This window comes from Gracilinanus agilis, chromosome 2 (genome assembly GCF_016433145.1).
Source record: "Gracilinanus agilis isolate LMUSP501 chromosome 2, AgileGrace, whole genome shotgun sequence".
Lineage (NCBI taxonomy): Eukaryota > Metazoa > Chordata > Mammalia > Didelphimorphia > Didelphidae > Gracilinanus > Gracilinanus agilis.
In genome coordinates this window covers 583,524,666-583,548,157 of record NC_058131.1, presented here as the reverse complement: position 1 = coordinate 583,548,157, position 23,492 = coordinate 583,524,666, and the positions used below count along the sequence as shown (strand labels likewise).

The following is a 23,492-nucleotide window of genomic DNA, read 5'->3' as shown; positions in this document are numbered from 1 at the left end:
GGCGACAACGGCGGCGGCTCGGCCGATGGGACGCAGCTGAGTCTATGCGGCGGTTGGAGCGGCTGTGTCTTCGGCGGCGGCGGTGGGGACCGGCCCGGGAGCGGGGAGGAGACAAGATGAAATATCAGAAATACCTGACGGTGCTGCAGATGGCGATCGGGGTCACTCCGTCCAACCGGGGCAGTCTTCTGCCCCTCAAGAGGAAGCTCTGGTGAGGGGGTAGAGGGCGGCAGGGCGGGCGGAGCGCGCGGGCGGGGCGGGGCGGTTGGCGCGGGGCGCGGGCTACCCGGCCCAGCTAGGGGGCCGGGACATCTTCATCCCTCCTTCTGTTCCCCCAAGGCCGGCCGCTCCAGCGACCTTTCCTTTCCCTGGAAGCCGGGGGCCACGCTGGGGCCGGCGGGCGGACGGGCGAGGGGACCGGGGAGGCGGTGACGGGGATGCTGAGCTCGGTGGTGCCCATCTTGTTGGAAGATGCTTGTGTGTGTGTGTCACACCTGTGTTGTGTGTGTGTGTGTGTGTGTGTGTGTGTGTGTGTGTGTCACACCTGGCCCGGAGATGTGTGAGCTACTAGTGCGTGCGTGCGTGCATGTATCTGTGTGTGTGTGCGTGTGTGTGTGTGTGTGTGTGTGGTGTGAGAGGGTTGCTTTAAAATGAACAAATGCCGCATTAAAAAAATTGATTAAAAAAAAAAAAAAAGGAAAGTTCCTTCCAGATTTTATGTTTGATATTTTCTGCTGAACGGCCCCAAGAGAAAGAAAGAGGATGCCGCTTGGGCGGCTGCATGGAAGGAACTGTCCATCCCTTCCTCTATGCAGCCATCCATCCATCCATCCCCTCCTTCAGCCTCTCCCTCGAATAAGAGAAAAAGCAGTAAGGCTGCTTCTGTCTGTACCTTAAAATGCAACATGGGAAGGGGAAGGGAGCCTCGGAGAGGAAGGAATGAATTAAAAAACAAAAACCTAAAGCAATCATTTCTGGTCACCTCCGTGATATGTAACTGTGCCTCATTCGGTGGAAATGTTTCATTAAGTCTTTTTATTGTTAGAGAGTGGCATTTACAGTGAAGAGGTGGTGAATTCGACATGGCAGTCTGATTGTAGGTTTCTCTGATCTTGTTCCACATTTGTACCTCTTGATCTCAGTTTCAATGAGTTCTAAGAAAATTCATGTCAGCTTGCTTGACAGCTGCAAAAGGGAACAAAACAAATGGAGATTTGTTAGCATAATCTTCCCTAAATTAGTTTGCTTCTGGATGAGTAGGAAAAGAGAAATTACTAGTATGTTCCTATAAATACATTATGATTATAATCGATAATCAAGAATTCTGCAGTAGTTTTTCCAATTAAACTGACTTGTAAACAAGCATTGAACATAATAGCTTGATTAAGAAAGTAGAAAAAGAAGTACTTTAAGGAAAAATGCCTTTGAAAGTCCAATTCACATAGTTGATTATATATTGGAGTTGCTTTTTTTATTGCTGTTTAACTTACATACTTTGGAAGCCCAGAAGTATTCTAAACATTTTAATAAGTTCAGAATCAGATGACAATTTTACCAGATGAATTTAGAAAGTAAGTGGTTAAGTTTACAGAAATGTGTTTAGACACTTTAAAGGATACATTCAAGCAAGAGGTAAAACCAGAAACAGAGCCCATTAATATACATCACAGGTCACATTTGCAACAAGTTGATTTTGAATTTGAATTATAATATAAATTATTAAGGCTCTGTAGAGTAACAGAATCTTAAAGAGGTATTTGAAAAAGGCAAGAGGACTAGGTTCTAGGAATTTGAGAAAGCTATTTCCAGGAAATGAGACAATGAAAGGATGCACTGCAAATTTAAGGATTTTGAGGACCCACAACATAGGTATCATAGAAAAGAGTAAAGAAGAATTACACAATGGAGAGCATAAAAAGTTTAAATAGAGTTTGAAGGCAGTTGAGTTAGTAGGGAAACTTGAATCTTCTCACATGATTGTCTGATTGATAAAGTTATGCAGCATGCATTATTTTGAACTAAAAGAAAAGAGGCAGAAAAAATTATAATAGTTTTATTGAAGATAAAAGAACCATAGCAAAGAATTTTAACAATGGGATGAGCAAAAAGAAAATGATAGTACTATAAAAAGGAAATAGCAAAATTTAAAAATTACTTGAATGAATAGATAAATGAATGATTTAAACCCATTTATTGTAAAGGGTGTTTGGGTTTGTAAAGTTTTTAGGATAGTGAGTGTAACTATAGGCAAGTTAATTAACTAGTCTTTTGCAGAAGTCCTGGTAGTATTGATTTGGTTATTGTTCCCAGAGCAAGAGATAGAAAGTGAAGAGGCTGGATGTAGGTTCAAATGCAAGCAGAGCAACATGGCAGTTGGCAAATGGCCAGTTGAATAGAATGTGAAGCATAGTCTGAGACCTTGGGCCAGTTAGATGTAGTGGGTCATGTGGAATTATTCTAGTTAATTCACCAGTCAGCACTGTCCAAGCTGAATGGACTAAGTTGCCAGGGGCATGGTCTTAGGAGAACATGAGAAAAATATTAAGGGAGGAACCAAAGATAACTGTAAATAGCAATTGACAAGGTTTAGCAGTATGAAAGTTTTCCCTCTTACCTTAGGAATGTGGGAGGGCATCTCTTACCAGACTATGCCTTTCTCTTCCCATTGGGCAACACGCAAGGATGACTTTCTTTGTTTTATAATCCTTGCTCTTGGAGACTGGGCTCCCTTGGACCTAAACTTTGGCTCAACAATGGTTCATTGTCTCAGAGGTTCATGGTTCTAGTTCATCTGAAATGTCTCTCTGCGAATGAAATTATAACCTATAAGAAAGACAATGTGACATAGCCAGAACTAAAATCAGGAAGACCTGGGTTCCAGTCCTGCTTTCTATGCATACTTGGCTGTGTGATCCTGCACAAGTAACTTAGACTCTTAGTGGTCTAGGTAACTTTCTGTGGGGGAGCTAGGTGGCATAATGGATAAAGCACTGGGCCTGAAGTCAGGAAGACTCATCTTCCTGAGTTCAAATCTGTTCTCAAACACTTAGTAGCTGTTTGACATTAGGCAAACCATTTAACCCTGTTTGAGCTGGAAAAGGAAATGGCAAACCACTCCATTATCTTTGCCAAGAAAACCCCAAAAGGGATCTCAAACTTGGACTTCACTGAAAAATGACAATACTAACCTACATTGGTAGAGGGAGTTTTTTCACTTGGGAGTTCTTTATACCCAGTCCCTGTCTCTTTCTCTAACATTTAAGATTTTTTTTTTCTCCTGAGTGTAGCTCAGAATTCTCCAGAAAAGAAATGTAACATTGCGGACAGAGAATAAGTTCTCTGACCCAGTTTTATTTTGTGTTTCCCAGGCTATTCCCTGGCATCTTCCATTGTCCTTTTCTCCTGAATTCAACTAATTTGCAGGCCTGTATCACAAAACAATTGTGATAGATAATTGTTCTTATATGAAGCAAAATCAGAAAATAGAATTCAGTCTGAAGAAAAAGAAAAAACCATATGGAAAGCAGCTAATAGTGACAGACATGGGAATGGGGGTGGTGCAAAGGAGAAGTTTAGAGAAGTTAAACTTTTTTCAGCTCTCAAAAGGCAAAGTTCCAGTCAACAGTCTGTTGTCTAGGAAGCTGTATCATAAATTCCTGTTTGTCTCCTCCTGCCCACCATCACTGTTGCCTCTCTCTTGTGTTATAGCTATACTTTCTGTCAGATGCAGCAGCATCAGACTAGCACCACTATTCAAAACTAAATTCCTTTCCAGCAGCTCCTCCCATCCCATCTCTGAATCACAGAACTAAAATTCATATTAAGCTTTTTTTTTTCCTAGGGTAGAGAGAAAATAAGTCTGTATAGGACTTTAATTGCCAGGACTTACAGTCATGTTTCATAACTTTTTCAAGTCTCTTCCAGGCAATGAGAAAAGCTGCCTGTCCCATCAATATGCTTCTTTTTTGTTCATGATACACCAAAAGAATACATCTTGACTGGAAGAGATTGATACCCTGATGGTATCTAGAGTTATTTCCCCTTGGCAGAGCTTAGTGCCAGGTGATATCTAGAGTTAAAACAGTAGCATTAGATAGCACAGTATTAGCAATATGTTCTCTATATTATATGGATCCTGAAAGATCTAGTCAAGTTTCATCATTTTATATATAAGAAAACTGAGGCTCAGAAAGGGGAAGCCCCTTTGATGATAATTAGCAGAGCAAAGATGTTAATCCAGAACCTCAGTTCTTAAGTCCTAAACTCAATCCATTTCATAGAATTTTCTATACTGCATGTCCTTTTAGCAGAAAGGAAAGAGGGGGCAGCTGGGTGGCTCAGTGGACTAAGAGCCTGGCCTAAAGATGGGAGGTCTTCAAATCTGGCCTCAGACACTTCCCAGCTGTGTGACCCTGGGCAAGTCACTTGACCCCCATTGCCTAGACCTTACCACTCTTCTGCCTTAGAGCCAATACATAGTATTGACTCCAAGATGAAAGGTAACAGTTTAAAAAAAAAAAAAGGAAAGGTACAATGGCCAAAATTAGTGTATGTTTCAAATATTATATGTATGTATATATTTGCAGATAAATATATATGTTATATAACATCTAAAATATAAATGTCTATTATATATTTTTCTATATAATTCTCACACAAGTCACATTTTTTTCAGCCAAAAACAAATTAAATTGACTAGGCAAGACTGACATATTCAATTTCCTCCCAAAATCAATGAATATAGGATAGCAATCATTAATAGGTTTTGTATAGAAATGGTCAAATTTGAGTCAGTGCATGTCAAAACTTGATATAGATAGACTCTCCCACTCTTCTCATTCACTAATCAGCATAGCCTAGTGAAACTGATGAGAAGTTTTGTCATGCTGACTGTTGCTGAATTGTATAAACTCAAAATTTAACATTGTGTGGTTGTTTAAAGTGTCATGTTTTATTTCTCATTGTCACTCATTAAGTACAATACACAAAATTGATTTCCCTAAAAACCCTGAAACCTGAAAAAAAATCTCAATAACTTCAGAGTAGTTACAGATAATAAATTGTTGAATTTTTTGAGAATTAAATATATTTTTACTATTTTTACAATAGTTATTATTCATTCCAAAAACTTAAATGTTACTTCTTCATAGATGAATGCATAACTGGTTTAAAGAAAAAACCCACTGAGCAGTTGAAATAAGTATGAACAATAATAAGACAGTTTAGTTGAATTATGAAACCTAAAATTTAAAAAGACCAAATCCAGAAAAATGTGATTTCTTTTACTTTTATTGTTGACATATAAATGCTGTTTTGATGGTGATAAAAGACTCCTTTTTTGAATGTGTGTATATGTACATATATGTTACCTTAAATGACATCAAATCTAATTTAAATAACATCTTGAAAATGAACATACAGAAATATTAACAAGAAATAATTTTTCCAGGGGGGAATTCTTTTAAAAAGCAAAAACAAATTTTAAAAAAGTAAATAATGGCCGTGTTATCAAAGAATTACTTGTATCAAGTAGTTGTTTACAAAATTGCTAAATGGAAAAAGTTTCATTTGCTAGAAAAACTATGTTACCTTCAGTTTATATGGTCAAAGCAATGCTTGGAGAATTATGCAGTGACTTTGAAGGGTCTCAGTTGTAGATAGTACAATGGGAAGGAGACTTGCTTATAAGTATGAAGATTTTTGTTAGAAATTATTTGAGGAACAAAAATATTCCTGTTTTGCCTTGTAAGTACATAAAGCAACATATGTAAAGATGTACATTTGATTACCAATGTATGTTTTCGAAACATATAGAGGAAGTATCTTATTTTGCAAAACTATTGATGATAGAGTCACATCAAGAGAAATCCTTTTATATAATAGATTTTTAAAATTAAACTGATATAATGTAGGACAGTTGTATTAAACTACATTCATTTGGACTCAGTTTATTTCAGGATGAAATGTAGGTTTATAAACACTAGCCAAAATTTGTCCCTTCTTTTAAATTTGGACACATTGTATGCTTCACAGACAACCCCTAGAATTGAAAAATATAAGTAAGGCACTATATACACCTTTTCAAGTTGTTGCAAGAATAATCAGCTTTTTAGAAAGCAGTCTACTAGAAGTGGACTACCAAGAGTACCAGGTTCATCGATTAATGCAAAAATACTATATTTTCTTTGAAATTGTCTTAATCTTGTGAATAAAAAAATATGCTGCGTCAACTGATACAGCTTATTTTTCAAAGTACTCTTAAATTCCAGTTGTTTCTTAAATTTCCAGAAGTTATTTCTAGTTGGAAAATTGTATGAAAATATGGAGGTAGAACATAGACACTTATGTATTACTGAAGAACATGTGAATTTTCTCATGCTAAAGCACTATAAAGAATATTCAAGGTAAATTGCCACTTTCATTAGTGCCTTTAATAAGGATGAAGCAATTTCTTAATAAATATATATATATATGTAATTTGTTACGATCAAAAATTATAAAGACTGATATAAATATAGAAATTAGTAGTTTAATTAAAGCCATGCTGATACGGATAAAATCATTAGACCACGCGCTGGTAAGAATTCACATTGTCTCCGCCATTTATACCTTTCATCTCTTCCAGCGCCTGCTAGCTAAGAGAGACCAGTTCAAAGTCACTTCCCCCTATTTAAAGCTGTCCCTCACCTTGAATACGTAATCCAAAACAGGAAACCCGTTGGACCACGGGAAATGTAGTTTTAAGGTCCCCGTGTGTCCATAGAAAATATATATATACTTTTAAATGGCATCTCCCAAATTCCAATTAACATTTCCCCCTGAGGTCCGGCAAAAAAAAAAAAAGTTGGTCTTTTTTCTTCACTGGACCTGTAAACATAGACAACTTCTAAAAAATTCAGGAATTTGGGGGATAAAAGAAATGGATAAACAAATGGATAAAACTAGCCGCATTGACAAAAAACCAATTTGAGAGTAGTCCCCCTATTGGTATAACAAGTACAATTAAAACAATACATTCAACTCAATTTCAACTCCCCATAGTTCAATCAACTGTACCCCAAAGTTCAGTTGATCTTCATGGTACAGTGAAGGGTCTTTAGGCATCTTTTGGTGCCTTCATCAAACAGGTCCATTGTCTGGATTCTGGGGAGATGGCAAAATCCTTATCCTGAAATTATTCTCAAAAGAATTTAAACTTAACATTATAGATTATAAAACATACATTTCCTTCTAAGAATCATACATTTCCCCCTGAAATTACTCCTAAAAGAGTTAAATATACATATATTTTTACATTATCGAATTTAAAAAAAAACCTTAACAGACATCCCCCTAAGGTAAATTCTAAACACACCTCCTTTCCTTGAAAAGGGTACCTCAGGTCAGCTAAGGATGAGTGGCTGAGTCCCGGGGGTTGTATGAAATCAATTGGCAAAATAAAAAGAATAAAATTCAAGGAAAAAGAAATGTCTCTCTCTGATCTGATTTGCCATCAACCTTTTAGGGAAGTGAGCCAAATAAATAATCAATTTTAGGTGCTAGACTAGGAATTTAAGTTGAGAGGACCCACGTCCTCTAAGGTTTTAGAAAAGACTGGGACTCCAGGACTCAAACCCCAATTTCCAAGCCCTAAAGTATTGGCATAGAACTCCTGCAATCCATGCAGATGTTTTTTTAGTCAAGTCTCTGACCATGTGCTTTCTTAGCACTAATTAAAGGCTTTTATATTCCCTTTTCCTGGAATCAGAGAGGCATTTAATCACAGTCCCATATTCTCAGTCTCAGGCTCAGGTATTTGCATTAAGCTTATATCGTTGTAAAACAAATAAAAAAAAAGGATAGTGACTATATATGTACTTCCAGTACAAGATGAGAAAAAGGAAAAATCAATTGCTCTAATTAAAAAAAATGTTTTAAAAATCAAAAAAATATATATATAGCTTAGAACTAGAAGGGTTTTGTTACCCTAAAATGAGATTTTCTGTGAGAGAAAATTGATCTTGCAAATAGCAGATTCACAATGCACATTCAGATAGAGTACCATAATTTCCAATAACATATTTTAAAACAATAAACAAAGATGTTCAAAAAATCATATACTTGTTACAACTTTTAAATCTTGGCTAAGAGTTTCTCAACACTCTGTTATTACTTCCATAGCAAAATCTGATATTTAAAAAAAGAAATCTTCTGGTCTAAATTATCCTCAGATAAGAATATACAGGAGCTCCTTGGCTTCCTGTTTTAAAAAAAATCCTGGGTAGGAAATTTTATGCTTCTACCCATTTAAGGCAATAATTTTTTTATAATAAAATATATAAAAGCTTATCCTATAAGACAACAATTCTTTAGGATTTAAAGTAAAAGTTAAAAAAACTCTTGTAAAATTACAAGTTAATTCTCAAAGCATGGAAACTTCCAAGGTTCTATACAATTACCAAGAGAGAATAAATTTTAAAAGACATGTGCTCTATAAATCCAGTATACATAAGGCAATTTACAACTTTAAAAAATGTGTAGGAAATATAATGTGAGTATCAGATTAACAAACTGGTCAAAACCTCTTACCAGTTCTAATAGATTTTTCTCATTATTTGGGAGTTACAATAAAATCACAAACAGAATTAATCTAGCAGCCACAAACTTCATTAACTTAAAATGAATCAGTGCAACAGGAAAATCAACGAAATAAGCATGATTAATTTACAAAACTAATTAGCAAAATACAGTAAGATACAGTCTCTTCAAAACAGAAATAAAACTCAATCAGTTCCGAGGTTTACAAGTCCACCCCTGGTTCAATTTAAGGTTCTTCTGATTGAATTCAGCTGAGTTTAAGGGGTTTTTTAAAGTTCAAAGTTCTGAGCAGCTATGGGGTGAATAGGCCATGCAGCCCAATTAAGGGTAAATGCTAGTTCAAGGTTCAGACGCTAGGTCCACATGGGGTCAGGTCGTGGGCTCGGGGCTAGAGAAAAACTTAGGTCAGTTTTGTAGGAAATCCCACGTGTAGAGCTTGTGGGGGTGGGGGGTGCCTAAATTAGGTCTTTAGAGAAACACGTGGAAAGGCAAGAATGCAGGCCATTACCAAGAGAGTGGGGGGTGGGGGGAACAATACCAAATCCTAAGCAGCAGAGGCAAAGGTCTCCGAAGATCTTGGCAAGTCAGAACCAGGTGGTAGTTAAAGCAGCAGCAGCTGAAGGTGAAAGGCAGGGTTTGGCAAGTCGGGGGGGGGGGGGGGTGGGATATCGCTTCTCGGAAATCTCAGGATTCCGGATCCACAGAAATGGTCTGCACTGGTGAGTCAGGAAAAGCAGCAGAGATCACAGGCACTGGGCACTGGCATTTTGGTTTTAAAGCCAAAAGCCAGAATTGGCTGGCCTGACTTCCCAAGGTGGTTTGGGCTGGACTGGCTAGCTGAGTCCTGCCTGAGGCAAAAACGTACTGTTGCTTTTAGCAAAAGCATCGCGAGGAAAGCCACTTTCCTTTTTTAAAAAATTGCCCAAAAGAGCTGAGTAAAACGGCCAAAAAACAGGCATGGCTTTCTTTAGGCTATCTGGAAAATTGAGAATTTGAATTTCGATTGTGTGGTTGCCATCTTTGTTATGATCAGAAATGATAAAGACTGATATAAATATAGAAATTAGTAGTTTAATTAAAGCCATGCTGATACGGATAAAATCATTAGACCACGCGCTGGTAAGAATTCACATTGTCTCTGCCATTTTTACCTTTCATCTCTTCCCGCTCCTGCTAGCTAAGAGAGACCAGTTCAAAGTCACTTCCCTTTAAAGCTGTCCCTCACCTTAAATACGTAATCCAAAACAGGAAACCCGTTGGACCACGGGAAATGTGGTTTTAAGGTCCCCACGTGTCCATAGAAAATATATATATACTTTTTTGTTTGTTTGTTTTTATATTTTTAAACCCTTAACTTCTGTGTATTAGTTCCTTGGTGGAAGAGTGGTAAGGGTAGGCAATGGGGGTCAAGTGACTTGCCCAGGGTCACACAGCTGGGAAGTGTCTGAGGCCAGATTTGAACCTAGGACCTCCCATCTCTAGTCCTGGTTCTCAATCCACTGAGCTACCCTGCTGCCCCTTATATATACTTTTAAATGGCATCTCTCAAATTCCAATTAACAAATTTCTCCAGAAACATGTTTTGTGGATTCTTAAAATGAGTACAGTAATTAAATCAATGCAACGTCTTCAAATTCAGACTTAGCTCCAGAAAGATAAGGTAAAAATTAGATCTGTGGCTAACATTTACAAAATAATATTTTGACATCTTTCTTAATATAAAATATACCTACCCTGAAAATGAATTAGAAGGTAATAAAGACCCTTTTTTTTTTTCATTAATCATTTAACCCATCTACAAAAGTGATTTCATTTGTTTTTAAAGAACCAGATATTGGGGGCAGCTGGGTAGCTCGGTGGATTGAGAGCCAAACCTAGAGACGGGAGGTCCTAGGTTCAAATGTGACCTCAGATACTTCCTAGCTGTGTGACCCTGGGCAAGTCACTTGACCCCCATTGCCTACCCTTACCACTCTTCTGCCTTGGAGCCAATACACAGTATTGACTCTAAGACAGAAGGTAAGGGTTAAAAAAAAAAAGAACCAGATATTTCCAAGCATGAACTGGATAAAAAACAAATTTGACAAATTGGATGCAGTTTATCTTGCTTCATCTGTGTTAATAGACTTATCTTGTGATAATATATTGAAACAAGCTTTTGAACTTGAACATCTTATTATGCTTTAGATACATGAAAATAAAGAGTTCTGTGCTTTATTTTTTAAAAATAATGCAAATTTTATACTATTTTTGTGAAATTAGGCTTTCTGCTATAGCTATTATACAGACAAAATATCTATCTTGATTCATGATTGAAAAAATTGAGACATCAACGCCACCATAATTTGAGAAACTTTGCACCCAATAGAAGCCTATTCATATATTATCTTGTTATAAATATTAAGATTATGAAGGATTTTTTTCTGTATGTTACATTTTTCTGTTGAATGTTTTGTTATAAGAATTATAATAAATTCTTTTTTGTTTGAATAAAATATGAGGTAAGAAAATTACTTGCATAGACTGTTTCATGAAGATAGGAGTGTGAAAATTTGTTTGTAAAAATGATCTACACATGATAAAATTAAGAATCAGAAAAGTGGCTTGTACATTGCCATATAACCAGTCACAGAGGTTAAGTCTCCTGACTCCCAGTCAAGTCTATGTATAGTACCACAGTGAAGAAATAGGGAATACAAACCTGGTAATAGTACTGCTGAGTCAAAGGGTATGTACTGTTTTATAGCCATTTGGGCATAGGTAGGTCCAAATTGCTCTTTAAACTTGCTTTCTTACTCCCTTTTGTCATTGAACATCTGTTAAACTGTAGATTTTTTGAGGGTAAGGACACTACCTTAAAGGCTTTTAAGAAACTCCATACCACTTTCCACATAATAGCCATTTAAGCAAATACTAGTTGATATTAATAATTTATTTCAAGATTCAATTAAATAAATGGATCAGTATAGATCATTGGACTAAGCAATGAAGGATACTTGGATCAAAGTTCTACCTAGATATCTCATAGTGATTTAGTGATGATCCTCCTAATCTCTTGAAGATTTTGACAGCAATGGCAAGTTCTGACAAATTCAACTAAACTGAAAATTTTGAATATATCCTGGTAATAGACTATGAATTAGCCTAGATAGATATAAAAAAGTTCCTCATTGGTAAGCTGGTCAGTAAGTCAGCTGTGGTACAGTGAAGTGGGTAGACTTGGAATTAGGAAGATCTTGGGCAAGTCCTTTACCTCTTTTAGTCTTAGTGTCCTTATCTTAAAAATAGGAATAATCATACCTAAAATGCCTTAAAGAAAGTGTTATATGAATTTTGGCTACTATTTTATCCACTTAGTGTTGATGTCTTTAGCCACAGAAACCCACTGGAATACAAAAGTTGCAAAATTCCATAATACTTTCCCTTAAGTTACATGTCATACTGGGCCTATTATTAGGGAAATCCCATCTGGGCTCAGACTTGCTAGCTGTGTGGCCCTGTATGTCATTTAACTTCTGTTTTCCCTAGGTTCTGCAGGTATAAAATAAGGAAAATAATAGCGCCTCCATCCCAGGGTTTCTGCTTTTATGTAGTAGGCACTTCTAGATGCTAATGAAATAATAATTGCAAAGCAGTTAGCACAGTCCCTGGGACAAAATAAGATCTACACTGGTAATGGTGAACCTATAGTATGAGTGCCAAAGTTGGCACCCAGAGCGCTCTCTGTAGGCCAGGGGTCGGCAACGTATGGCTCTTTCTGCAGGAGCCATAAAGTCAATTTTTTTTCAGGCGCTGTTACAGGAGCGAGCACTATTACAGGAGCACACACTGTGAGCACTGTATGGCTCTCACGAAATTACATTTTAAAAAATGTGGCATTTATGGCTCTCACAGCCAAAAAGGTTGCCAACCCCTGCTGTAGGTACATGGCCTCCCTCCTTCCCTCCCCCAGAGTTTGTTACTAGAAAGGCAGAGGAGCTATAGTGGAGCTGCTCACCTTCCCCTCTCCATCACACCTGATGACATTTTTCCAGCAGTCCAATGGGAACACTTTCTCCCTCCTCTGCAGCATGCAGTTGGGAGGTGGGGTCTGGCACTCCATCTCTAAAAGGTTTGCCATCACTGATCTATGGGAATGTTAGTAGTTATCATCATCATCATCATCATCATCATTTCCTTCCTTCCTCAAGGAATTTGCATTCTACTAAAACTATAGCAATTAACTTCATCACAGAAACACCTTTTTGGGTCATGAACCCATTTGGCAGTCTGGTGAAACTTATGGGCCTCTTCTTAGAATGTTTTTAAATGTATAAAATTAAATGTGTGAGATTATAAGGAAAACCAGTTATACTGAAATAATTATTAGCATTTTTTTAGAAATAAGTTTATGAGCCTCAAGTTAAGTACCCCTCTTTTAAAGGATTATATTTATTAGGGGTCCTAAGGGATTATACTATTTATATGGTAATTCAAATATATACTAAATGTTTTTAACTTTTTGAATATCATTTTACTCAAAATTGTTAAAGAAAATCCTGAAGTAGATCTTTCTGTTTTGACTTTAACAAGTTTCCAATCATCAAAATATTTCTCAGGACCATCTATTTATTTTTATTTACATATGTGTGTATATTTACTTGAGCAAATCCACTTCTAAATATTGGCACTGTTTCTCCTCCCCCCCCCCACCCCTTGTATCTAGCCACACAAGTTATACCCATAAGATGCTAGCACATAAGAATATACACTTGAAGAGATGACACTATGTCAAGAAAAAAGTTTAAATTAAATATGTATGGAACACATCTTTTGTGCTTGCCATCAGAGATGTTGCACTTGAAAGCCTTGCGGGGGTTGGGTTGCCTGCTGGCCAGATATTTTATCCAGTATTTCCAAGGTTCCAAGTTGTTTTTTCTCTGTCATTGAAGTAGAATGAGTTTCTGGGAGGAAAAAGGAGAAGAACAATGAGGTGAGACTCTCAGAACTGATGAAAGTTCTTTTTTAAAAAAGTAATAAAAGTAATGACCAAGCATTAGCCAGAACAAGACATTGCTGATCTTCAATACATGAGCTAGGAGGATGAGAGATGACCTATGTTGGTGGACAGTGTATGAGCCGAGAGAATGAGACTATGATTTTCATTAATGACAGGTGAATGGGCTGGAAGTAGAAGAAGATTCTCTTTCCCCTCTTCAAGAGGAGGAGTTTATCTAGTGTTCCAGTCCCTTCATTTCTTGTTACCATTTGTCTCTTTTTAATCTCTTTAAGTTGAAGCTAGGGCGGGGAAGCTTGGTAATTTTCTCAAGTAGTTTACTATTAATCCTAAATCACTAATCTTTTTAGACAAAAAAAATACTGGGGTATTTTCTGTGGTGTTTAAAACACAAAATGGAGATTAAGACAGAAGAAGAATTTTCTCTTTTAGAAAGGAAAATTTTTACTCAGCAATATTTCAGGGTAGAATCATACAGAGATATACACAGAAGCAGAGAAGGGGTTGATATTATATTCCATAAACCTTATGGAAGTACCTAAGAACAAATATAGAAAGATAACTTAGATATGTTCTTTTTTCTACTTTGTTTTTTAAAAAAGCTCACCAAAAAACAATGACTTATGAGGGAGAAAAAGAGCCCTAACTTCTTCAGACTGAAAGGCTCTGAGTAGCATTACATCCATTTGGAGAGCTAGATCCTGGGGGAAAGGGATGTGAGCCAGAACATTATGTCTGCAATAACCTACCCAGAGGCCTCTGACTGTGCAGGCATGCTGCAATAATTCTGCTACCATAACAATACAACAATGCTACCAGTACCCAACCATAACAATACAACAATACTACCAACCTTGCTCACAAGATCCCCCTGCTGGTTAGATATGGTTGGAGATGTATTAGTTTAGGGATTTACATGTTATATATCATGTTCTGGCACCTAATAATTCTGATGGAGGCTAGTAATAGAAACAGGACCCTCATGCTCTGAAATCTTTCATCTCTCTCCAGTTAGCACTAGTTAAACATGAACTGATTATCTGTAGTTTCAGCATTAGGCAAACATAAATTACAGCATCAATCACTAGTACTGGTTCAGTAATATACCTTACTGGGCCATCAGCTTTATGCCTAATCTGTTTTATTAATTACTCATATTGTTCTATATTTACTTTAGTTCTGAACTGTTAGACATAATTAATTACCTGTAGTGGGCCTCCAATGTACTGCATCCCTCTCCCGGCTCCCATCATTGAAGAAAACATTCCAGAAGGGTAGCAAAACCACTCCTACACTGACGAATGACAGGTGGACAGTGGGGGAACATGGGATTCTGGCATTCCAGAAGGATCCCCCAAACCTGCTTATGCTCCTTATTCCCTATGATGTATGAGTCAAAACACATTTCTACCTGATTGGCCATGCCCCTATTCCAGGGTTTTGGGGAAAGGTGAAAATTTCTCTGAAATGGGACATGACTAACCTCCAGACCCTAATAAATATGCCAGCTTTGGTCCACAGAGGGGTGGAACTACTACCAGATACCTCAGGTTGCTACCATTATCTACTGAGCTAATCCATCAGCCTTAAGGGCTACTCCTTCACCCAGAGAGCTACCACTCTATCAACCCAGAACTATGGAGCAGCTACTCCATACCTGGAGCTGCCATTCCATCATCCATTAGGCTACTCTGTTAGTGCCTAGGCTAATCCATTAGTCCCAAGGTTAGTTAGCTCCCAGGCTATACCACCTTAAACCTTTCTTCTTCAAATAAAATTCTTTTCTTCTGGATTGAATGGAGTTTGAGTCTCCCATTCTTGGGGCAAGACCCTGCTACAAACTTGGATATGTTTCTCCCACAATTTCATTGTCATATCTATTATTATGTTTAATATTATTCAAACTACACAACTACATTTTATTCTTCTGGTTCATGGCCATTAATATTTTACTCTTGTACTAATTTGAAAAGCTGAAATGATTTGGAGTATTGACATCAGGGACTTGGTACAGGCATCAGTGAGAAGTCACTTGAGGAAAGCTAGTTGGGCTTCTCAGCCACTACATATAACACCTGTTTCAGCACTGACTGAATATTTACTTCCTTTAGGAAAGATAATGGGAAGCAAAAGATAAGGACAGAACTAAGGAAGAATTCTAACTACCATTTCCTTCCAATGCTAACCCCCCAAAATAGTCAATTTCAACCAGGTGTGCTTAGCTACTTCTTTGAATCTTTCAAAAGGATGCTTCAAGAATCTTTTGTAAACCCTTCATTAGCACTAATTTGGGTCTTACACTCAAATTGGGAACCAATTCCCTAGGATGTTTCTAATCTTTTTTTAAAAATTCCTTGAAAATTGAGAAAAGGTTTTTGATTGAGTTGGCTTTTACATTTGCCAAGTTCTGCTTTAATGTTTGTGGTGTTTATGTTGTAGAAAGTCGATGATTGGGGTAGGGCTGTTATTTGGGGGGCATCTTGAAGTTGATAGTGGCATCAAGGCAAGGAGTTGTATGAAGCTGAAGTTGGTTCCCTGGGGCTCAGGTTGACATTTTGCTGTGCCAGAATCTGTATCTAAGTTGTGAAAGTTTGAAATATCTTCATGACTAGTTTTTTTGTTTTCAAAAGCAATAATTTTTCAACCAGTCTGTTTAGGTAGGAAAGTTTATCCTGGTCTTGGAATGTGTAGAGAGGAGAGGAGAACATTTTTTTTCATGCTTTTGAAACTTTTTCATGGTCATTGTGTTTACATATTATTTAATAATGATTCCATATCAGTTAATCTTATTCACAGATTGTGTAGATTCTTTATAGAGTGAAACTGGTGGTATCAAACTCAAATAGAAAAGGTAGCCACTAATTTGTACAGAAGGATTCCTGCAGTCTGGATATTGACTTAGTTTTAAAAATGTAATGTTATCTGTGTTTTGTTGTATTTTTATTTATTTTGTCAAATATTGACCAATTATATTTTAATCTGGTTCTGCTTGGGGCCATGTTTGACACCTTTGGTTTAGATAGCACTAGTTATATTGAAGGTTTACACCTCATTTGAGATAAAGATACAGTCAAGTACAAATAAATCCACAAATTGTTCCTTAAATTTTATTTTAACCTCAAAAATAATTTTTTATAACTTAGTTACTTGGCTGCAGCTTCATCATGTAAGGGTATTGATTTCATACCTATTTTGTTCAAATTACTGTAAAGCACTCTGGGAAATGACTGGTAGAAAAAGACCACTCTTTTACTGTGTCTAGAGATAGTCTATTACATATATATGTATGTATGTATACACACATATACACATATTCAGAGGAGAGAGAGAGAGAGAGAGAGAGAGAGAGAGAGAGAGAGAGAGAGAGAGAGAGAGAGAGAGACTGACTGAGTCATTCAATTTCTAGGCTTCCAAATACTGAGCTCCAATATTTTCCTTCTTAACTTCCCCCATCCATCCTCAAGTTTACTCTGGGAAATCTTCAAATATTTTCATGTCTAGATTTCAAATTTCTATCTAAACACTCAAGATAACAAATGCAAATTGGGCAGGGAATAGACTATATTTTGCCTCACAGATAACACAAAGGATTTAAAGAACCCCATAACCTTTCCTTAGAAAGGAACTCACCTGTAGGTTATCATCATTATAGTGAAATTCCTCCTGTCTGCAAAGTCTTAAACATTTATTCCTAGACTCATATCTGGAAAAGAGAAATACTTTTTGGGGCTGCTGAACAGGCATCTCCCTTCCCATAGAACTTAGACTGTCTAAATCATTTAATGGTAATAACAGGGAACAAAGTGCAGAATTTTTTAGTTTCTCAAGAGACATGTTGCTCAGGAACTCATTTCTCTATAAGGTCAGATCCTTTAATGCCCGACCTTGGAGTTACTCTTAAGACAATCGGTATGTCTGACACTGCCCAAGAATTCTCCCTTCTCTGCTTAAAGCTAAGATTCCGGGATCATACTGCCTAAAATAATTTAGATCCCTCTTTTCTACATAGGAAATTGAGATTGTGGACATCATACATGAATTCCTCACTCAGGATTTGTGGGCTTACTTGTCTGCTTTTCTTCTCACATTCTAATCTTGACTTTCTTTCATCTTAATGTCTTTGCTTATACCATCTCCCAGTTATGTAATAGACAACACAACCTTCCTTCAACTATCTTCATCTGTTGAAGTACCTCAAAGGTCTATAGTGGAGAAAGGCCACCTCTCCTGTGAAGTTTTACCTTTCTTCTCCCTCCTTACTTCTCCACTCCATGGATCAAAAATAATCTCTCCTGCCTTGAAATTTCCTGTCACATTTTGCTTGGTTCTACTATTCTCTAATCACATTTTGCTTTGTATCATACCTATCTATGTATTTTACAGACAAAAGACTTGACTTTCCTTCCTTATGATTTCCTGGGTCTTTTAGGTACCAGATAAGAAAAGAAAATGGCCAGGAGTGAAGTGCCTGGGACTTTTAACATACAGTTGCTTAAGGTTATTTAATGTCAGAATGTAATTGGATGTTTAATTTTTTTTTAAACAGCCTCTTTACCTTCTAGAAAACATGCCAGAAGGCTCCATAAGAGGACATATAGAAACACCAGGAAAGGTGCACCTGACACAACATGAGTGTGAACTTGCATCAGTAATTCTCCCCATGAGGGAGGCAGCTAGGTGACTCAATGTATTGAGTGCCCAGCCTGGAGACAGGAGGTGCTAGGTTCAAATCTGGCTTCAGATACTACCTGGCTGTGTTATTCTGGGCGAGTCATGTTACCCATATTACCTAGCCATTATTGCTCTTCTGTCTTGGAACCAATACATAGTGTTGATTCTAATATGGAAGGTAAGAGGTTCTTGAAAATAAATAATTCTCCATATGCATGGTTGGTATGATTGTTTGAGCCCAGTTCTGGGTAATAATTCTGCTGGATTGCTGGGAGCAGAGAACTTCTGATTTATGATTGGTGAAGAGGCAAATTCCACATCTATAGAAGAATTAAAAGACTGACACTGTCTGTGTGCTGTTCAATATCCAATGCAATGGATACACAGATCTGAAGAGTTCAAACAACCAATCCATTCATTAAAAATATCTTCAAAGACCCCCCTCCCCAGGAAAAGCAGTTCCCTAAGAGGTTAAAAAAACTCAGGAACATTAAAGCATTAGCAGTGGATGAAAAGGTTCTCTTGGATCCCAGAAGCTCCTAACCAAAGCCCTAAAATGGCTCTTATTTTCTTCTTAATTGAAGGAGGGCCTTCAGGAATTTGATCCACCTCAGATACAGGTTGGTCCATTTGAGAATTAGGACTTCTTTACTGGTAACTCTCCTCCCTGATATTGTGGGAGTAATGAGGAGATGTCAAGTCTTTCCATTTATATTCTGATCCACAACAACTACACACAATATTATAAACTACTTCTCTTTCCTCCTTTGTGATTGTGATATGAGAAGGGGAAGCAATCTTGGGAATATTTTTCTGTCAAATCTTTGTGTGTGATACTTCCATTAAGTGGTGAGGTGGATAAAATGTGAGCCTGGAGTCAGAAAGGCCTGAGTTCAAATTCAACCTCAAACCTTACTAATTGTGTGACCTGGGCAACTCACTTAACCTTTATCTCAATTTCCTTGACTAAAATAATACCAACTTTCTAGAGCTGAAGTAAGAATAAAATGAGGTATTTATAAAGTATTTAACAGTGTCCAGCACATAGTAAGTGCTTAATAAATACTTGCTCCTTTCCCCTTCTCTGTGAGAACAATAGTCATATCACAAAAGGGTTGGAGAAAGGAGTTGTGGGAAGTTGAAATTTCAGATCTTTTAAGGAATTTGTGACTCAACCACTTGCAAGCTTTAATGTTATATCTTTTGCTTGCAATTCCATTTAGGAAATGTTCTAATCTATAATATGAACATGCAGTCCTCTTTGGGTTGCCGAAATTTGGGAAGGAGATAAGAATCATAATGGGAATGATGGCAAGAGCCATTTTGATAAATTACAACATTAGGAATTTTCATTACTTAGAACCTGGGCTGATTTATGACACCAAAAAAGAGGCCGTGAACCATGGAAAATCAGTCTAGAGACTCTTCCTGCATTACTAGATCTCTTGCAAGCTCCTGTTCAAGGAGAGGAATCTGGAGAAGAAGCAGTTCAGAATGCTATCTGTAGGTGGGAAGATGAGGCAAAAATTCTACCCTAAGTAGCTGTTCCTAACCTGTTCCTGGAATTCTTTTTATCATTGGTCACTCACTTAACTCCATTTCTGTTCTTAGTGCTGACGAGTGGACTATGCTTAGAACAGTGCATGGCACGTGGTAAATGTTTAATGAATGTTAGATGACAGACACTAATTGATTGACTGAAAGAATGAATGAATAACTTAACAAATGAGTGAAAAAATACATTTATTAAGCCCTTACTATATGCTAAAAACTAGAGCTACAAATAGAAAGGGAACAGATTTCCTGATCTCAAGGAGCTCACATTCTTTTTTATTGTCAAGCAAAACATACTTCCATATTGTTCATACTCATATATTACCAAAACTCCGAAATAAAACCATAAATACACTGATGTGAAGGTTGATTCTAACGGTTCTTTCTCTGGAGGTGAATAGCATTCCCCATCATAACTCTTTCAGAATTGTTTCAGATCACTGCATTGCTAAGTAGCCAAATTTTCATAGATATTCATTATGCAGTATTGCTGTTATTGTGTACAATGTTCTCCCAGTTCTGTTTATTTTGCTCTGCATCAGTTCCTGAAGATCTTTCTGGCTTTTTCTGGAAGCAGGACCAATGGTCTGGGTATACTGCTTCTCCTAGGGTTATTGGAGCTCATAAGGAGCTCCTTACCTGATGATTAGTCATAGTTGGATTTGATGATGGTGTGCCCCTTCTTCACAGTAATAGGTGTCCTTAATAAAGGCTTCAAGGACTGAGTTGGAATCAGGGATAGGGATCTGGCAAGTACTACTATTCCTAGGGTTCTTGGATCTGAGAGAAATTGGTGGTAAGAGTTATTTGATATTATTGATTCATGCTACCTCCTATCTCTCCCTTTTGAGTGGTGGTAGTTGTAAGCAGGGATGCTTTGGTAAAAAGGGGGAAATCTTCTATGTATATACCAAATCTCCTTCCCTATTAGATTGTAAGTTTCTTGAGGGTTGGGGTTGTGTCTTATACATGGTAGGTATTGAATAAATGTCTGTTGGATTTAATATTTGATCAATTATTATGAAATCTTTGAAAATAGTAACTCCAGATAAAGATTATATTAAAAGAAACACTACTGATAACTTTGGCTGATGGGATAAAAAGATAAAATGATGTTTCTTAAATTTTTTGGGAGGGGGGCAGCTGGGTAGCTCAGTGGATTGAGAGTCAGGCCTAGAGACAGGAGGTCCTAAGTTCAAATCTGGTCTCAGACACTTCCCAACTATGTGACCCTGGGCACGTCACTTGACCCCCATTGCCCACCCTTACCACTCTTCCACCAAGGAGCCAACACACAGAAGTTAAGGGTTAAAAAAATTTATTTGGGGGGAGAGAACAAGGAACTATATATATATATATATATAATAAAAATTATTGAAATGTATATTTGCCTTTGTTTTTTTGCAGGGTAACTCCATCTTCTGAAAATCCTAATGGTGCTACTTCTAGTGTTAGCCAAGGAAAGCCTTCTTTAAGACGAATAAAAGGAAGGATACACAGAAGCAAAAGCCTTGATAGCATTGATTTCTGTGAATTTACTGTAAGTAGATTTTTCAGTGCATTTTTTCTCATTTGTTCAACATTCCATTTCTATAGAAATTTACAGTGATATATAGAGTGTAACATAGAATACTTTTCAGCAAAATCTCCCTCACCTAGAAACCTGTCTTTTCAACTGACTGACCTACAGTATTATTATAATTTTTATGGTTCATAATGATGACGAAGGCACTTAAAGATCCAGAAGAAATGTATGATTATATTCAATATCATTTGAATGTAAATGGTAATATGCTATATTGTGTTTGGAAAATTGTTCATTCATGTTTGGCATCTAGCAGTAATGGCAAACCTATGGCACAGGTGCCAAAGATGGCATGTAGCATGCTCTCTGTGGGCACATGGCCCCCTTGCCCCGCCCTTCCCAAGTTTGTTACTAGAAAGGCAGAGGGACTCAGGCAGAGCTGTTCCACTCCCCCTCTCTACCATACCTGATGACATTTTTTCATATCCCCTGCCCTTCTGCCCAACAGCCCAATGTGGGTTCACCCTCCCCTGTGTGGAGTAAGGGGGGTAAGGAGTGTGCCCAGAACTCAGTGGGGGTGAGAGGAGGCCACAGCACATGATCTCTGGGGGGACATGGTATATGGTCTCTAAACGTTTGCCATCACTGGTATATAGTAACCTTCTCAGCCCAATCCATTCCTAGATTATTCTGGATAACATCTTGATTATATTTGAAATAATGTGATAAATATTAGAGGTCATGAATTTTTAAAAATTAGAAATATTGATTTTTAATTCTATTTAACCAATTAATGCATGTTGAACCTGAAGCTATTAGGAAAAAATGGTGTAAATTTCTCCTTTTTTGGAGGCATATTAATTCTTTTAGGCCATGAGGATATTTTGTTTACTAGAAAATGTCTTTACTTGTTTAGTGGACTTTAGAGTTCTGAGACATCTTATATTTGTAAGGAAGATATAGACAATATACAACTTATAGATGGGTTGTTTTCCAGAAATGGGCTTATAAATCAATTGTTTACAAAGTGGAAATCATTTGCCTTAAAAATCAAATGTTGTGGCTAATAGGGAAATATGTTCTGCATGACTTCACATGTATAATTGGCATAAAATTGCTTGCCTTCTCAAAATACAGGGGGAGGGAGAGAATTTGGAACTCAAAAACTTTTTAAATGAATGTTAAAAGTTATTTTACATGGAATTGAGAAGTGTTTAATGAAATAAATATATATTGTAAAAAAGTAAAAACAAAAAACTAAATGTTCCATATCATGGTTAAGTCCTCAGGCTAGTCCCCAAAATTGTTTAATTTATAAAGTAACTTGGGAATAGTGTTCTATTCCTAACCACAGTGATTCTTTTGAAAATGTTATAATGTGAAATGAGTCAACATTTAAAGACTTTAGAACTTTTGTCATGTCTTTTGAGATCTGATGGTGATGTCTAGTGATTGTCCACCACCTCTTAACAGAAAGACAATGGATAATAAGTAGGTAATGAAATAGACATTTTTAGACATAGCCAAGAGGTTGATTTATATTTTGCTTGACTCAACTTATTTCTTACCAGAGAGAGTATTCTCTAGAAGGGTAAAGTATTGAAAGAGTCAGTGGGAAGGCAGAGAAGTATAAAGAAAAAAAAATCAATAAAATATTTTTTAAAATGTATTTTGAGTTCCAACTTGAGAATACCACCAAGCAATGAGTGTAAAAGGTTACTTCCCAGCTCTATGACCTTGGTGTGGATCTGTGGTTTGAGTAAGAGGTTCAAGCAGGGTAAGGTCTGACCTTAGGCGCTAGTAAAGTGTATGAATGGACTTCTATAGTGAAGAAAGTAGTTGGGGTAGGGAGAGGATTATGGATCAAGAGAGTTCTGGGGCTCCAGGAGTTAGAGGAGCCGGCCCTGGAATCAGGGTAACATCCCAGCAATGCTTCTCAGCCCTGAGCATCTTCTTGTTCACCTCCTTTACTTTATTCCATCAACCATAGGAACTGGGCCCACCTGCTTCCCTTATAGCGGCCTTATGAGCAGGCCTCCCTTCGTCTCTGCCCCCTTTGGCTGGCGATGGATCAGCACAAAGCTTCTGAGCGCCTCCCATCCCTCGTGCAAGCACAGAGTGCGAATGAAGTTGTCAGTGTCCGCAGCAGCAGTGAGAGCCGCAGGCTCT

The 23,492-nt window shown here is 37.3% G+C and overlaps 1 protein-coding gene across 2 annotated transcripts in view; it reads left to right on the top strand.

Annotated features, from left to right (window-relative positions):
- Positions 1-44: 44 nt before the first annotated feature.
- TJP1 (tight junction protein 1) overlaps positions 45-23,492 on the top strand; it is a 313,265-nt gene continuing 289,817 nt past the window's right edge. For both annotated transcript variants that reach the window (XM_044665401.1, XM_044665400.1), the window contains exons 1-2: positions 45-211; positions 21,206-21,338. In XM_044665401.1, coding sequence (XP_044521336.1) covers positions 45-211; positions 21,206-21,338 — 300 coding nt within the window. The remainder of the gene's footprint in view (positions 212-21,205; positions 21,339-23,492) is intronic.